This window comes from Seriola dumerili, unplaced genomic scaffold (assembly GCF_002260705.1).
Source record: "Seriola dumerili isolate Sdu_G_001 unplaced genomic scaffold, Sdu_1.0 BDQW01000079.1, whole genome shotgun sequence".
Lineage (NCBI taxonomy): Eukaryota > Metazoa > Chordata > Actinopteri > Carangiformes > Carangidae > Seriola > Seriola dumerili.
The window spans coordinates 1,286,210-1,304,432 of record NW_019174334.1 but is presented as its reverse complement, the minus strand read 5'-3'; the positions used below and the strand labels follow the sequence as shown (position 1 = coordinate 1,304,432).

Sequence of the window (18,223 nt, the reverse complement as noted above, 5' to 3'; positions counted from 1 at the left end):
GACAGGTGGAAGGTGGATCACGATTGGCTTACACAGGAGAGCGGCTGTGGGTGTTTGAGTGCAGTCAGCCAATGGCACAGTCTCAGCACACTTAGGTGAACAACAGCTCTCCAGTGGAGATGGAGAGTTTCCGTGCGTGAGTGTGTGTTATCTGACACAGAAGGAGAGAGTGAAAAACACAAGAAAAAAAGTACAAGGATATTGTGAGAAAAGACCAAATAAAATAAGACTCATGGGATTCTCAGAGGTGAGATGTGTGTTTCTAGATCTTCACTGCTCTTTTGTTGTTAAAATGTTTTTGTGGGTTGCCGTGATCTAGTTGTTTTTTTTGGTTTTTTTTTTTCCAGTTCTGGTCAGGAGAGGTGATGTTGAGGGAATTTGTTTTTAGGAGAGAGGACTGATGAGGTTTCAGTCAGCACGCAACATGTGTTGGAACTGTTGGATAAATTGTCCTTGGTAGGCTCGAGGGCTAAAGCGTGAAAGAATCTTTTCTGGCCTCTCTGTTTATGGATAAACTGTTGTGTTTGAGCATGATTTGTGACCAGATGCAGACAATTAATCTGAAGTAAATATGCTGAAATCTTCCTACAAGGAATCTAGGCTTTTTCTCCATGAGAGCAAAACACAATTCTCTCTTCTACTGCTTTAAAATTTTCTACTTTTATTTCTCTTTTTCCCCATGCCCCTTTTTGTAATGGCTCCATGTGTTTTCTCCTTCTGTCTCCTCACAGTCGACCACGGCTGCGAGAGCTGCCCGGGTGTGAGTGAGTGGCCTGGCTGGACCTCTTCTCCCTCCCTTCATCTCTCCATTAATCCTCCCATCCACCCATCCCGTCTCCTGTCGTCTCAGACACCATGCTGATTCAGTGGCTGGCCTGGTTGGCCCTGCTGTCCCTGGACTGGGCTCCAGGCAGCTGGGCTTTCACCACCACCAGGGCTCAGGGCCTGAGGGGTCGCATCCAGAGAGACCGCAGAAACATCCGGCCTAACATCATTCTCATCATGACTGACGACCAGGATGTTGAGTTGGGTAAGACTGGCACACATCCTGGTCTTCCTGGAATTATATGGGCCCTTTTTACTTTTCATTTTGGTCCTATTTTTTCCTTACTTAAACAAATCTTTGTTGCACTGTTTCTCACATGAATTTCTGTGACTTATTTTTCCCTGTTTTTCTCTCTATGCTGTCTTAATTAATTTCTTTGTCTTTGTGGGTATTTGCATCAGGATATATGTGGTCTTCTTCCACACATGAAATATTAAATAGAGACCATAAGCCACAGCTGAATGGCCATCTGGCCTATTAACTGCTGAATTACAATTATTTTACCACCAAGGTTAGGTCATTTAAATAGACTGAATTGTGTTTGTCACTTACGCTGATCTTCCTACCTTACCCTCCAGGTTCTCTGCAGGTGATGAATAAAACCCGTAAAATCATGGAGGATGGAGGCACTTCTTTCACCAATGCCTTCGTCACCACACCCATGTGCTGCCCGTCACGGTCCTCAATGTTGACGGGCAAGTACGTGCACAACCACAACACCTACACCAACAATGAGAACTGCTCCTCCCCTTCCTGGCAAGTTCAGCACGAGCCACGTTCATTCGCTGTCTACCTCAACAACACTGGCTACAGGACAGGTTGGTCCACACACACACACACACACACACACACACACACACACACACACACACACACATATTAAAGGCCTTCTGTATGTTCAACAAAGACCTCTTAATGTAATGCTGATGGTGTGTCTCATTATTTTTCTTTATAGAAAAGTGGAATTTTTCCGGTAATGATGGTTCACCTGTACTGTGTACCATTTCACTTAAGGCCAAGATACTGTCGGTCACTACCAGCTCAAATCTCCTCCTGGCCCTTCTGTATTCACATTAATAAGCTAGACTCCACCGCCTTGCCTGCCTGCCTGGCTGTCTGCTGTGAGAAATGCAAACACAGTGTGCGTGCCAGGTCGGTGTAGTGTCTCCTCAGACAGTATCTGTGTGAGTGATGGGCAGGCGTTGGACTGGGCAGCTCAGTGGGGTCCTGTGGGCTGCAGCATGGCCTGTGGTTTTCGAGCTGATGCGTTAGTCTGCAATTAGCCCTCTCTGGGACAGGCTGGCGTCCTGCCCAGCCTATCCGAGAATGCAGTGCACTGAAGCCAGGGAAAAAGAGACAAGCAAAAAGTTGTGCGTCACACATGCACGCACACAGATAAAGTCACACAGATGCACAGAATTAAGAATTTCATAGGAATAAGCAAACAAAACATGTATTGATGGCCTAAGACTGCGTATAAAAAGAATATCCGCATATTGAAAGTTAAACCTCCTTTATCTCCTTCTCTTCTGCAGCCTTCTTCGGCAAGTACCTCAACGAGTACAATGGCAGCTACATCCCACCTGGGTGGCGCGAATGGGTCGGATTGATCAAAAATTCCCGCTTCTATAATTACACTGTCTGTCGGAACGGTTACAAGGAGAAACATGGTGCCGATTATTCCAAGGTATGTGTTCCCATAATTTCTAAAAAGGGACCATTAACTCAATCACTCATTTGTTTCCTCTTTATGATCCAATATAAAGACTTCTCCTGACAAATTGCAGGTTCCACTCACTTATAACTACAGACAGTGAAACACTTCACTTATCACAGTGCTGTGATTCAGGCTGGCAGGAATCCTCATTCGAGAATTAGAGGGAATGAGTTGCCTTGACTTGACGTGGCGTCTCCTCTTTGTGCAGCATCCCTTTATTATGACGCGCCTCACCTCAACATTTAGACCCTGTAAAATTGAAGCATCTTCATGAGAAGCCAATGTTGCCTGTGATAAATGCCACCCTGCACTTGTTTTTGTCTCCCCGTCTGTCTGCCCGTTTTGTCTTCTTTTTGTCTCACTATGAAGTGTTGCAGAATGTTTTTGTGTCATAACACCATAATAAAAAATGAGGAGAAATTTCACTTTACCACTCTGGATACGAACACTGTGGTTACACTGTCTTTTTGTGGCTCTGCTTGGCACCGGTCATCAATCTTCCCTAGATGTTTTTATAAGAGCTGTCAGCTTGTTTTCACAGCTCCATGCCAATATCATCCCAGGTAGCGTAGTCCTGGGGACATGAGGAATCCATGAGGAGGGTTTATAGATTGGATACTTGTCAAGTTTCAAGATGGCCTGCCTGAAAGATGGGCAAACAAATGTTTATACTGCTATTCCTCTGCCAACTTGGACTGAGGTGTAAAGTTACCCACAAGCTGAGGCCAAGGTGTTTACATGACATGGGCTTGGTCAGCAGATTGTGGTTTCAAACCAAATGGACACATTATTTGCTATTTATTGCCAAAACCCATCAACCTGCTACCGCTAGGTCAACCTCAACTCCTCGTTTTAGATTCACACAGGGTGAGAGGGTCACGGTGTTCCACACGGACTGCAGCTGGCACATGGAGTCATTGTGATTAGATGAGGCAGTATACCCAGTGATTTCATCCAATTAGATCCCATCTGACTTTCCATCTGCAGGATGAGTTCATTGAGGTTAAGGCCTTTGTTGAAGACCTTTTGTGTGAGGTTTAGTTTGAGAATATGATCCATATACTTTTTTTCTTCAAATTCCATGACGGGAGACAACTGTCATAGAGACACACCTGCAAGCCAGGTGTAATGTGTTTCTAGTGATCGGAGATCACGCACCGTGAAATTAATCTTGTAAAGTCAAAGACACAACACCCTGCAGCATTGACAGTCAAGTCATATAGGTTGTAATAAAACTTAAGATTTAAGAATCTCAATTTAAATGGATGAATGTCATTGTGAAATTAAACCATGTGTGAATGAGCTTGAATTATGTGACACTTACCACTAATCATCTCCAAACGGTTCTGGGAAAAGTGATACTCCTCACCTCCCTGACCATTTTATAGCTGCTGGCCAGGCATTCCCCATGACACTGTCACTTCCTTCTGACCTGCCAGAGCCCTTAGCAGCAGTGGCTCAGATTTTGGAGAGCTGGCAACGCGAAGAAAACAAGTATGGCAATGCTTTGCCTTGTGCACGCAATCACCAGCCTCCGTGGGCATGTGCAGCTGCCAGGCCATTAAAGCTGGCCTGGCTATAAAGCCTATTAATAGAGACAGGATGAATCAGCCAAACCCACTTCTGACATTTCAGGGAAATCACCCTTTACCCTTTCATTCTCAACCTGGCACTCCCTTCCGTATGTTGTATGCTAGGCAACAACAGAGGCATAGCAAAACTGCAGGTAGAATGGTTAATCTACTGTTGGGAACTTGGCAAATGCTGTTGTGATTTTAGTTCAGGGTGTGATCTACCGTACATTTCAAAAGCAGACTCCACCACGCCTGGAATGAACGTTTTTGATAAAGTGTCACGCCTGTTGATTGTTTGATGTGACAGTTTTACATTTCCTGAGTCAAAGCTCTACATTCATTCAGTTGTCCTCTCCTTGCTCATGACTTTTTGAAGTCTTTCTGAAAAACAGAGCACTCAGGATCTTGGGGACCTTGTGTCTTTTTTGAGAAGGAAAGTAAAGAAGACATGTTAAAAGAAAAGGGGACAAAATAAAAATGAAGCTAAACAGGAGAAAGAGAATGGATAGCCTGGAGAGGAGCAGAGGGTGGGAGCTGTCATAACAACATACCATTTGAGAGCGCCAGGCTCCTCTCACCATCAAGTGGTGTCACATTCAATAGTGCAGAGATTCATTGATGAGGCAACAGCCCATGTACTGTATACACATACACACACAGACTCCAGCACGCACACTCGCATTTACGCACACACCGGCAGGCTGCCAGCTGTTGACTCGACAGATTGGTACTGTAGTGTACTCAATGGCCCCAGTTCATATCCCCACTGGCCCCTCTCCATGTATTTGAAAATGACTGGACGAGGGAAAGCAACATGTCATGGTGATTGGACTGCGAATGAGTTTTATCAAAGCTCGTGTTGTTTTGCATTTTTCCCCAGTTCCACCTTCACTTTTAGCCTCCTCTTGCTGTGAGTTTAGCCCTGTATAGCACTTATTAAAAGCCTTGGTTTTGCTATTCTTTCCAGGACTATTTCACAGATCTGATCACCAACGACAGCATCAACTTTTTCCGCATGTCCAAGAAGATATATCCTCACCGTCCTGTGATGATGGTCATCAGTCACGCTGCCCCTCATGGCCCAGAAGACTCAGCACCTCAGTACGCTGAGCACTTCCCGAATGCTTCTCAGCACATGTAAGTTACATTCAGGCTCACATTATTACACCCACTTCAACACACACACACACACACACACACCACAGGGTTCCTACATAGGACTTTATAAAGAAGATTTAGGGTCCATATTTAGAGATGATATACGCAGATATTCTGAGAGCTCTCATCTGCTGCTTTATGGAATTTTTCTTGTTAACATCCAATTACAGTTTTTATGATTTGGTGTACCAAGCATTATTGCAGTACGTACGCCCCTCAATCGCCGATGATGACAGGCTGCTGAGAAGCTGCTGGGGCCGACGACTCGGCAAGTGTGAAATCAAAATGATTTATCATCCAAGAATAGCTGGGGGACATACCATGGGGAAGATCAGGGATGGCTTTTTTTTTTTACACAGAGTACTGCACTCATGCCAAGCCAACATTGGCCTCCCACAACTTTCATCACTGATTTGAGGCAGCATTGCAATACACTAGGTCGTTCCATGGCAACATGCCCTGCCGTCTCTTGGTAGGCCCTCCAACAGGCTCCCAGGGTGCTCTACTCCACTGGGTGGGGGTGGCGTTAAAGGGGTTCAAGGCTGCTTTCCCAGTACTCGGTGTGTTTCCCACTTCCTTCCACTCGCTTTTTATCCCACTTAACATTCCCCTGTGTCTGTTTGCTCTTACCTCTCTGTCGCTGTATCTGTATATCTCTGTTTCTGTCTGTCTCTTTATCTCTCCCTCTGTGTCTCCTAGTGTCCTCTCTCTTTTTCTCATTCTTGCTCACTCTGCCCACCCCTCCATCCCCTCCTGTGTAATTCGCAAAGGACTTCCTGACCCTGTCCATATCAATCAGTAGTTTTTCCCCACAGCTCCTGGGACGAGAAGAATGCATTGTGTGCTTTGGAACACCCTTCGTGACATTATTAATTTATTTTTAGCCCGAGCCTCCGGGTGAAGGGGGTGGAGCTGGGGCCCGGTGGTGACTAAAAGAGGGTTGCCCCAGTGATCGTGTGTAGGTGCAGCATGTGTGGAATATGTGGTGTGGTTGCTGTGGTAGCACAGGTGGTTGGCATGGGTGGTGTGTGTTTGTTTTTGGTGTTTGTTGACAACACACATCCATAACAGATGTGGTAAAGATTTCCCACAGGCAGATGTTGCGTAGCAAATTCTTTTACACATGTGATTGTTATGTTTTAGACATTGTTCCATATTAAGTTTGAGTTGGTTCTACTAATGGAAAGATATGACTGCAATTTTATTTAGTCAGACACTTTTTATCTTTGCAGCAGATGCCATATACAGCTAATGTGTAATACACAGACTTGGGAAGAGACTGCGTGGCAGTAAAGGAGGAGCCGCCTCATAAATCAAATGAGCGTCTGTGCTTTTGACAGCAACAATAGCAGGGGAGGGTTTGATGTTAATGTCATTAACATTCCTCACTGTAGGTGTTTTTACTGTGTCTCTTAGATGTAAGCCAAGCCCCTGACTTATTTTAAACACTATAGATGTGGTGTGGTTTCTCAGTGGCATGTCTTTCTATAGTAGGGAGTAAATGGAAGTTATTCTGGTTGTAGCTCAACAAGTTACAAGTCAGAATGTCACTAATCCTCATGCAGGATGTGTCTATGTTAAGTTTTGTAAGGTCAGTAGGCATTCTGGAGTGAAGAGTAGACCCTGCGCTTGTGTAATACAGGGCTAATACCACAAAACAATGACCTACATGTGACAGGTGGCAGGTGTGACCTCTCCTATGGACTGGCTTCATTCCACTGACCTCTGCATTCCTGGTTCCCTTGTGCCCAGGGCCCCATACCTTGGTGGCCCATTGCCCAGAGACAGGTCCCTTTGTGGGGCTTATTAGACCGCCTGGCTAGGTGGGTGAAGAGTTCACCCTTCTCACAAAGCGAGCCTGAGGAAACGAGGGCAGAAGGCAGCTCACTCAATCAGAGCAAAACAGCTCCCATAGCAGGTCTTCATTAAGTAAGTCTTGATACTTTGTCCAGCAGCAGATTATTCAGGGGTAGAACCTGTTCCTTTATAGTTTGATAGTCACTTATAGTTGAAGGGAAATTATTGGTTATTTCTAAATAACTTTCCCAACATGACTGACTACAAAGCTGACTTAGATTCTGGGGCTTTTTACATATATACTTACAGTATATTACGTAGTCATTTGCTTTGACCTGTAAAAGCTTTGCTGGCCACAGAGTTACCTTCATACAGTAGTCTATAGTATACCTCTCTCGTTTGCTTTACAACTAAAGCCACAGACAGGTGAACAGCTTCTCTCAGCTGTAACTCCACAAACAAAACTGCTTCTCCCTCCCTTTTGCTGTTTATCCCCTCTTGTTATTCCCACATTTTAAATGACCATGACTTATTGAGTTTTTGGTCCAGTAGTTGTTGCAAACTTGACTTTGGGGCCTATTATTTTCTTAAGCATGTGCCAACCCTCAAATGACTTGTCTGTGCCAAGTGTGCAGTGGAGCAAGGAGACTCTCGTCTCTGTGTGAGGGGAGAGATGGTCGGAGAGAGGTGTGGAAAAACAGCGAAGGTACTGGCTGCTGACTATTAAGACATTTCCTTCAACAAATAGAGTAGCTATTGATGCGTGTCAGATGCAATACACAACTGTGGCACCTGTTTTTGAGCAGTAGTTTGTGAAAAGTAGTAGACAGGTGTTTTTTGGTGTCGTAAATGAGCTCTTCATAGCTGTTACGTGTTCTGATAACCCGCAGTTGGACAGATGTCCATAAAAGTTGTTCCTACTTCAATGTGCTTCCATTGGGCTCATAGAATAACATGTATATTCCGCCAAACCTTCAGTGAACACGTTTTTTTTTTTTTTTTTTAACATGCCTGTGTCTTCTCTCCCTCCTTTGTGCTCCACTAGCACCCCCAGCTACAACTATGCCCCAAATATGGACAAACACTGGATCATGCAGTACACAGGCCCCATGAGGCCCATCCACATGGAGTTCACCAACTTTCTCCACCGGAAAAGGCTGCAGACACTCATGTCTGTAGATGACTCAGTGCAGAAGGTAAGTTCTTCGTGTAATTACTTATTGACTGTTTTTAGGATTTCTTTATCTGTTGCTTTGTGGCATGCAGTAAATATTTGTGTAGTCCACTATGTATCTTCTCATTGTCACATACTTTAACCAGGTTTTTGATATGCTGGAGGAAACTGGAGAGCTGGACAACACGTACATTATCTATACAGCAGACCATGGCTACCACATCGGTCAGTTTGGTTTGGTCAAGGGCAAGTCAATGCCTTATGACTTTGACATCCGTGTGCCGTTCTTCCTAAGAGGACCCAATGTGGAGCCGGGGGCAGTGTAAGTGGCACTAACAACTAAAATCATTATTAGAGTTTATCCACATTGTAAAAGGTCAAGAATATACTGGACTGGGTGTATCTTTGTGTTCTTTCTCTCAGGTCTTGAAATTGTATCTTTATTTGTTCTGGTTACTAACACTTTGTATGTATTTCAGAAGATTAAGTGAACTAATGTTGCATGTACTTCCTCAGAAACCCTCATCTGGTGCTGAACATTGACCTAGCTCCCACGATTCTCCACATTGCTGGGCTGGACACCCCTCCAGACATGGATGGAAAGTCCATCCTTAAGCTGCTGGAACAGGACAGGACTGGCAATAGGTCTGTATGGATCTGTCATGCCATGCTGTAATGGATATTATGCACAGTAATTGCACGGTGTGCATGATATGTGCAACAGTTCTGTTCATTGGCCATTTTTTAGGCAAATGCAAATTTCCATAGCCGACATGATTGCTTTCACTCCAGCTGCGCACAAAGTGGGTTCAGGGCAATTTGGCGGATTTTCCTTGGCTGAGGGACTTTGGCTGAGATTCATTGAGGTTCATCTTATGAAGTTTCCCGTAGATTTTGTATGCAAGTTGAATCATTTGTTTCTCCAGCAAATCCACTGTATAAACTTTGTCCAATGTGCATGCAGCATTTTTATTCTTTACTCTAGGCATTAAAAAGGGACCGGCTGTTATTTATCTGCATGAAAGAGAAAAAAATCAGATCAGTCTCATCGGAAAACATTTCCAGGGAAACAGAAAGAACCAGGGCAATCCATTTAATGCTCAAAGACCATTTACACCATTCTCTTGAACCCACAAGGTCTTGAGCTTGCTGTGATCAACTTCCATAATGTTGGCTAGCTGCATGCCCGACATACTGTAGCTGATGGCGAGTGCATAGGCCATATGAATTCTATAAACTTTCTACGTTTTGTTTTCCCAGATTCAAACCCAACCGGAAACCCAAAGTCTGGAGGGACACATTCCTGGTGGAGCGAGGGTAAACTAGAGTTCTTTATTCCCTTTCCACACCACAGGCACATCCATGTCATTGCAGAGCATTGTGTGTCACACAAACCTGACAAAACATTTCAATGAACCCAAAATGTGCAAAGCTCAATGTGCGTGGCCTCTTCCAGCAGCACAGCCGCTTTTCCCACTTATTCGTTATCTGACAGACATTTCCTGACCACAGCCAGCTTGGAAGGCAGTGACGGTGGAAGAGGTTGAAATACTCTTAAGTTGTTTGGTAAAGCCATAAGCGGCCGGCAAATTATGACAGTCCATGCAAGAGGTGCTGACACATGTGTAACCAGGTCTTTTGCTCATTTGCAAGAAAAATAAGCAGAGTCTTTGTCCTCTGAAGGGGCCTTTCATATATTGAGCACATGATCGGGGTCCTAAACCTGACTTAGCCTGCTGTTCGTGCACTGGAGACAGACGGAAGATACATTTCACTAACATGGTAGAGCTAGACACACGCAAAATAAACAAAGGCCAGCCAGGCTCAGGATGATGTTACCTGAGGAATGGCTGGAAGGCTCACACTCAATTCACTCACAGGACATGTCACCAGCCCTCCCAGTGTGGAATGCAGCAGCCACGCTACAGCCAACACTTGACTGTTTCCCCCAGACTGTTTTGTGTGTAGTTCACGCGATCACGTAGAGTGAATTCTCTCTCACAAAGCCTGTCAGTTCTTTATTTAACTTCTCTTCTGTCACCAGATATATGTTGCAGAAAATGATACCTCCAATCTGACAGGCTGCTTTTGTTCACTTAACATGTTAAGCTGTGCTAATGCCAGGGGTACACTGACAGAAACCTGACAACTTGGAGAGAAATAATCCCATCCAGTTTGTCTTCGCATGACACAGGTGCCCAAGAAAAAAAAAAAAAAAAAGGTTCAAATGAAATAAATAAGTAAAAAGACACAGAGGCCTTGATAGGAAGAAGAATGAGGAGACAACAGTAACACTGGTTGAGACCAGATTGCGCTGGCAGCATGTGTAATGATACTGTATATTATAATATGTCACAATCTGCCATACAGCTGCTGCTTTTCCCCACTATCATTTCCTCACAATTCCTATTTTCTTCCAAATCGCTGTCGTGGCCCTCCCATCTTTCTGCTTATTTGCTCATTTGCCAGCAACTGCGTCAACATCTGCAGACACGTATCCAAGAGTACAGAAGAAAGGAGCCAGATAGCTCTGCTGCCACACATGCAGATCAGTCTCCCACTGGTGTTTGTTTGTGTGACAGAAGAACTAGCTGGTCCATGGACCGCTGTGTATGAAATGAAGAGTGTGACCTTTGACCTGTCGGGGCTTTAGCTCTTTTAATCCGTTCCGCCATTAATCCACACTGTTTATAAGGGCTGTCTGCTCGCGCGCTTGTTTCTAAATGCTGAGATTAGCCTCCACAGACCTTTCGCTCTGTTACTTAGACACAGATGTAGCAACACACACACAGTAGCTAATGGTTTTTTTGTGCGGATCATGTGATGTCCTCTGATTTAATGTACTTCCATTACCTCACAGTACTGTACCTCTGAGCCAGTTAAATGCTGACTGACAGCTTGGACTGACTGTTGTTTGAGAATCTAATCATTTTCGTAACGCAGCCATCAGGGACTGACATTGACAGCAACTGTTAGCTCTTTAATCACCCATGGCTAAAGGCTAGAGACTACAGCCAGGCCAGTGTGTGAACATTGGCTGTTCTGCCCTGGAACAGTGTGGCAGACAAGAATCGGACAAGACAACGGCCCCACTCTTGGAGGGGACAGGTTGTTCTTTGCTCCGTTGTAGCCGTCATTCTGTCTGTGGGTCATGAGCAGCCAGGCGATGTTGGCAGAGAGTTGGGGGTACAGCAGGGGATAGGGGGGTTGGCATGGCGTTCGCAGAGACTCGGCCAGTCCTTGCGGTGGTGGCAGAGGAGAATGAGGCAGGGCAGTTGAACGTGATGCCAAGCCGAGGTCAAACAGCTTGGAGCTGAGCGCTGGTGTGAGGCTGAGCTGAGCTCCATGCCCAAAAGCTCTGGCATACACAGATACATAACTTATCCATTCACTGGCTGTGACCATGAGAAGCACACCGGCCTGTGACAAAAAGTAAAAAAACAGGAAACACTCTTTAATAGGTTAAAACCTGAATTTATCTTCAGTTCAGTAATACTTTCAGCCTATCATCTCCCTGAATAAGTCTTGTTTGTTGTTGACGATTTCCTCTTCGTTCTGTGTCGTGCAGAAAGATCCTGAGGAAGAAGGATGACTCAGTGAGCACTCAGCACACCAACAGCCTGCCTAAGTACAAGAAGGTCAAAGAGACTTGCCAGCAGGCTGAATTCCAGACACCCTGTGAACAGCCTGGACAGGTAAAACAAACACACCCACGTGCACACAGGAGGACTTATTTCTGCAGACCTTTGTGAACAGATATAAGTTCCCATGATATATCCACTGAGGAAAGTTGATTCAGTTCTCTCCTAACAGTAATGAGTACCACTCTTGATATGACCTCCACTCTGCCTGTTGAACTACTCCGCAGAGCCCCAAATGAAATAGTCATTTACAGTACATCATTTGGTCTGTAATTGGACCCTTTTGCACTGTTCTGTGGTGCATTCATTTGTTGGTACTTCCCTTTCATCTGTGCCCATTAATTTTCTGGCAGACCAACATCCAAGTGGTATAGTACATGGCCTTGGAACAGACCGGCCAGAACAATACAAATTGTTACAAGTTTCAGGTAGCGTGAAATGACGGGCAGAGTTTCTGAGGGGCTTACTAATGCAACCCAGATCCATTTTATGGTCACATAAATGTGTGTTTGTAACAATCAGTTATTAAAGACAGCAATGGAGCAATTCTAGTTGAGCTCAGCAGTGTGTGCTGTTTCGTGTGGATACATGTGAGAGTGTGGGTACAGTATTTCCTCTTCTTGTAGCTGTAATCATTTACAGTGCACATGATAATATGTTGCTGCATAGCATGAGGGATGAAATTTGGTCATAAAAGGCCCGTCTGGCATAATTTAACACGGCCTCCCAGTGAGCAGCCTTAAAGTCGGTGGAGTGTTTCTTACACAGTTGCAGTTGGAAATGGTGAATAAACACAGGAGACAAGTGCTTGATCCCCCTCTTCATTTTTATTAAATGAATCTTATACAAACTCTTCTTCTGTTGCTGACAAACATACCAGCGAAATGAAAAGTTTCAATCAACATTTTATCAACTGTATTTTTATACCCTCATGTCAACTCGCCTCCCTGTCACAGAAGAAACTGAAGCGGTGCAGTGAAGTAGTTAAAGGGGTCGTCGACAAGGACATGAAACCTCAGTCTTGAAGCTGATTTAACTTGGAGTGCAAGATGTTTTTGTGTTGTTTTTTTCTTCTGTTTTGAATATGACCACATGGTCTTGGATCAGACAGTCCGGACTTTTTTTTTTTTTCTTTTCTTTTTTTTTTTTAAAGCACAGCCTCTGTTCTGTTTTTGTTACAAACTTTTTGCCATCCTTCGGGATCGATAATGTGATAACGGTATGGGTTTTGTTGTGGGTACACCACATTTACTCACCAGGGACATGCAGCAGCCTCTGTTACTGGATGTTTTTTGGGGGGGTACATGACGGTGTGAGTGACTTGTGGTTGTTTGGGTCTTCCACTTACCACTAGCGTTTCAGCTTGCGTGGTCATCCATGTCTGCTCCTAACTAACCACTCCTCTCCTCCTCCTCAGTGTCCCATCCGTCTGTGCTGTCCTGCCACTGCAGTGGTACTGTTGTGCTGTAAAAGCACTTGCAGGGGGAGGGAGGGAGGGAGGGAGAAGAATAAAGAAAGACAGAGATTGCTTTCATCCCTGAGTGACAACACATCTCTCTCTCCCTCACATCTTGTCTACTCGCATCTTGTCTAATGCAGACTTAACAAGCTCTTCTCCCTTATATGAGCCTTCCGAAAGAAACCTGATTTGCCTCATGGCCCTTTTCGACCCTCCTCATTCCCGCATTCACCGCTGATCATCTGTGCTGCGCTCTGCAGAAGTGTCTCCTCCATTTATACAAGACCGAAGCAGCGGCACCACTCACAGCAATCAGCCTCAACTTTCTTTTCCTGCTGGGAATGGGTGTTTAGAGAGACAGAGGATGTAGGCGAGTGCGTTGATATGTATTTACACAATTTCGCTGGTGACGCACTTGGCATAGACAAACTCAGTGTGAGAGTGATAGGAGTTTCCACTTTGTTTTCTAGACACCAGACAGACCCAATTCATCTCATGTGGTCATTTTGGTTTATCTTTCCCGCTGCTTTTGGATGCCATTCTTTCCCACAGGCTGAGATTTGCCTGATACGTCTGTCAGAAGCATGTGTTGCTCAAGGAGTTTTCTAAAATCACCACAAAACCAGAGGCTTTGTCGTGAAATATGAGATTTCATTTTTCATATAATTAACATCTATAGCACATATTAGCTATGCCAAAAAAAATGTTAGTAGTAACATATGGGAAATTCTGACAAGGATTCCTATCAAGGACACTTTTAATGGTTGAGAATGTACAGAGAAAATAATTTAAAAAGGAATAATCTTAACGCCCTGTTTGGTTTTTGCTTGCAGAAATGGCACTGTGTGGAGGAGATTACAGGGAAGTGGAGGATACAGAAGTGTAAAGGTGGCTCAAAAGAGGGCTCCAGGAAAAGGGCCCGCAGCCTGAAGCCTCGTAGCAGTTATGACAACAGAGAGAGAGGCTGTAACTGTGGGGACGCTCTCCTCAAACCCTCCAGAGCAGAACGCCGCTCCCACCGACAGTTCTCTTCCTCATCTGGCCAGCGTAAGTACATGTGGATAAAGGATACAAATATCTGTTGAAATCATGGTCAGTGTGTTCTTTCTTAATCAAATATTGTAAAAGAATATTCAATTCACTGAAGTGACATAGGGTTGGATACATAGGTGTGATGGATCATTTCAGTTCAAGGGTAGAGCATGTGGCATGGGACAGACTGCTTCAGCTTTTTCTGAACTTTTAACATTGTATTGATGTCTTGTGTCCAAATACCAGCTGGAGAAAAATAAGTCTGTTAAGGCTTAAGACTCCCTGTAATGGATTATTTATACTCTAAAGGGAGACAGATGCACGGAAAAAGCAAACATCTTACAAGTCCTGGAATTTGTTCTGTGGATGTTGCCTTGGATATCTGTCTTGGAATTGTAGTTTGATGCCCTCTAGTGTACCTTGGAAAAGGTGCAACTGAAGAATGAGGTCTGAGGTCCAGAGATTATATAGGAGAAGCAGTCAGAGTTGGAGATTGGGGGTTTAGTTGTCATTAATCAAATTATACACTAAATTAATAAAAATGTGAGCATAAAAACAAGTCTTGACTCAAGTTTCTTTTGTTTTTGTTTTGTTTTTTGTTTTATTTTTTATTATAGGTTATCGGCCACGTTTTGTCCATACCCGGCCTGCCAGGTCTCTGTCTGTGGAGTTTGAAGGTCAGATATACGACATTGACCTCCAAGCAGATGATCAGTCGGCTGTCCGTCGCCGTGTCATCTCAAAGCGTCATTACAACCAAGAGGGCGCAGAGTTTGACTTAGGAACAGATGATGGTTCAGAGGAAATGCTGGCAGATGATACAAATGCTGTGGGATACCCCAACTCGGTCAAAGTTACCCACAAGTAAGAAATTGATCTCCCTTAAAATCTAAAGTCATGTATACTGTATGTCTGTCAAAAGGGAGGTGTGTAATGGTTTTTTCTTTTTTTTTTTTGCATCTGTTTTAGGTGTTATATTTTGATGAACGATAGTGTCCATTGTGAAAGAGAAATCTACCAGTCCTCCAGAGCCTGGAAAGACCACAAGAGCTATGTGGACCAGGAGGTGAGTAAACAAAGCTTAGGGTGTGATTTTCAAAGCAGTTGTCTGGGTTACTCAATTTGTCAGATGTCAAGGATTTGTCATAATAGATAATATGCTGTATTTCTTGATTATTTTTTTTCCCCCCAGATCGAAGCACTTCAAGACAAAATCAAAAACCTCCGGGAAGTAAGAGGCCACCTAAAGAGGACACGTCCAGAAGAGTGTGACTGTGGAAAGAGGAGGTCAGTCATTTGTATCTCCCTTCAAAAATACTCTCTCTTCTGTCTTTAATGTCATTTCCATACAGTTCCAGGCTAAACCCTATTGGAGTGCACAGAGAAAAAGTTTTGTTCTACAATCCTTAGTCTGTGTCTCTGTTTATAAAACCAGCTATTATAGCAAAGGAGACAGAAACAAGGCAGAGAGATTGAAGAACAGGAATGATCAGCTCCATCCGTTTAAGTGAGTTTCTCTTCCCTTTAATTGTGGCTTTGCCTCATTTAGTGTCACTCCCTTTCTTACAAATGAATACCGACCATGAAATCTGTAACTAAGCGTGTAAATATTGTGTATTATGATGTTGGATGTCTGCATGATCCTTGCATGTCAGGTCTAAAAATTTTAACGACCTCACTAAAGCTCACAACCATTAAATGACCTTGTAGATCCCAGATGACCAGTCCAGCATGTGTGTGTGTACTGTGATGTGTTGTGACCCTGAAACACACACAGGTTTCTGAAGGAGGCATGTCATCTAGAAATCTTCATCGAGTGTTTGGGTGTCTGAATGGAGTTTAAATGACAAAGCAGATGTACGGCCAGGGACCTTTTTGTGTGTGCGTGTCTGGAAGTGATTGAGTAGCATGGAAAGATAGAATGACTCAACAAAGGGGAAATCAGTCAGTCCCTCAAACACAGTGATCAACTTGCACCAGGAAACATTGGGAACAGATTATGCCAATACAAAGCAGCTGTTTTTCTTTGCAGTGCCTGTTGTGTGTTCAGGCAGGGAGGAAGAGGGGACAGTGGCTAGAATGACATCCCAAAGAAAATTGGACATAGTAAGAGCTTAAACATGAAAGTAAACAGACTGTCATATCCTGGCATCGCTGATGCCTTCTGGAAGTCCCCTCCAGATCCTCCGCCGCTGTGGTTAGGGAGGGTAGCGGGCTGATGTCATCTTTTCATCCCACTGTTTTGTAATTCTCTCACGTGTCTGTCTGACAGGGAGGCTGCGCAGGAAATAGACGGGAAGGCCCAGTTGTATAATGAGATCCGGAGAAGGAAGAAGGAAAGGAAGGAGAAGAAGCGGCAGAGGAAGGGAGACGACTGCAGCCTGCCCGGCCTCACTTGCTTCACGCATAACAATGACCACTGGCAGACCGCTCCTTTCTGGACATGTATGTATATTAACTTCAAGCTCCTCGGAATACAATACAGTTACATATAAGAAGTACCGGTTTTAATCTAGAAGAACTATATCTACATTGTTAGTAGGACAAACGGTGCTTTGATGGGGTAGAGTTAGAGACATTCAGACATTACGAGCTGCAGTAAGACTGACTGACTCTTCATTACTGTCTAGTGGGTGGATTCTGCGCATGCACCAGCTCCAACAACAACACCTACTGGTGCCTGAGAACCATCAACGAGACTCACAACACGCTGTTCTGTGAGTTTTCCACTGGCTTCCTGGAGTACTTTGACCTCAATAATGACCCCTACCAGGTGGGTGAACATCTGTCTACTGTCATTCAGCTGCGTTTCCCGTCTGTGTCTGTCTGCTCTCTCTCCCTCTCGTGAGGCGTTTTCATTGGCTCCTGCATTATAAAACTCAGCCCATAAAAGTGCCTCCTTAGTCATTTTGATGGTTTTTATGTGTGGAACAGCAATATGTTTTTTTTTTTTTTTTTTCCAAACATAACATCATGACACTAAAACAAGATTGTGTTAAATCTTCAGCTGACCAACGCAGTGTATTCGGTGGACCGGGAGGTGCTGAACATGCTCCATGCTCAGCTCATGGAGATGAGAAGTTGTCAAGGGTACAAGCAATGTAACCCTCGACCTAAAGGCTTGGATACAGGTAAAACACTCAATTTCAGTCTGTTTATTGCTCCTCCCTTATTCCCCTAAAATATACAATGAGATTGTTGGACCTCCGGACTGATGCACTGGGTTTAGTGGTAGTTGTTATGATGATTGAAACAGATTCTACACACAGAAGAATTAGAGTAAAGTTGAAAGGTGAACCAGTTCATTTGTGTAATAGATAATTAAATTTGAATTTGTTTGAGTTGATACAACACTCGATGATGGAATAGTGATCTGAGGGATTGTAGGGTGATAGTAATATTTCTTTGTAGGATTTCAGTCTAATCTTCTGCTGTATTTTAGATCTGTTTCAGTCTCAGTGGTGTGTGTGTGTGTGTGTGTGTGTGTGTTTGCACATATCTGCATGCTGCATGTGTTTGGGAACATAATGTTATGAACTGAAATTTCAGGTGGAGGTCAAGAAATCATCACTCAGTTTTGTTTGGCCTTTTGTTGATGTTTGATGTGTTCCTCATGATGACACAAACACACACACACACACACACACACACACACACACACACACACACACACAGTCATGCACATACTCTGATCCCTCTTTCTTAGCCCAGGACCTTCCACTCTGCTGGAATATTTTCCCCCTTTACACACACAGAGCCGTGGCGTTTTGAATTATAGTATAGCACAGTCGCAAGAAGGCCGTGTTACAGTTGTGTGCCCTGGCCATCTTCCCCTTTGTGACTCA

At 44.1% G+C, this 18,223-nt stretch overlaps 1 protein-coding gene across 3 annotated transcripts in view; it reads left to right on the top strand.

The window, feature by feature from the left end:
* sulf1 (sulfatase 1) overlaps positions 1-18,223 on the top strand; it is a 36,417-nt gene that overhangs the window by 13,121 nt on the left and 5,073 nt on the right. For all 3 annotated transcript variants that reach the window (XM_022744219.1, XM_022744221.1, XM_022744222.1), the window contains exons 2-18: positions 732-1,030; positions 1,405-1,644; positions 2,362-2,513; positions 5,085-5,254; positions 8,118-8,268; positions 8,393-8,568; positions 8,763-8,891; positions 9,507-9,563; positions 11,815-11,941; positions 14,180-14,393; positions 14,996-15,242; positions 15,348-15,444; positions 15,571-15,665; positions 15,814-15,885; positions 16,651-16,823; positions 17,009-17,151; positions 17,386-17,509. In XM_022744219.1, coding sequence (XP_022599940.1) covers positions 856-1,030; positions 1,405-1,644; positions 2,362-2,513; positions 5,085-5,254; positions 8,118-8,268; positions 8,393-8,568; positions 8,763-8,891; positions 9,507-9,563; positions 11,815-11,941; positions 14,180-14,393; positions 14,996-15,242; positions 15,348-15,444; positions 15,571-15,665; positions 15,814-15,885; positions 16,651-16,823; positions 17,009-17,151; positions 17,386-17,509 — 2,542 coding nt within the window. In that variant the 5' untranslated portion in view covers positions 732-855. The remainder of the gene's footprint in view (positions 1-731; positions 1,031-1,404; positions 1,645-2,361; positions 2,514-5,084; positions 5,255-8,117; positions 8,269-8,392; positions 8,569-8,762; positions 8,892-9,506; positions 9,564-11,814; positions 11,942-14,179; positions 14,394-14,995; positions 15,243-15,347; positions 15,445-15,570; positions 15,666-15,813; positions 15,886-16,650; positions 16,824-17,008; positions 17,152-17,385; positions 17,510-18,223) is intronic.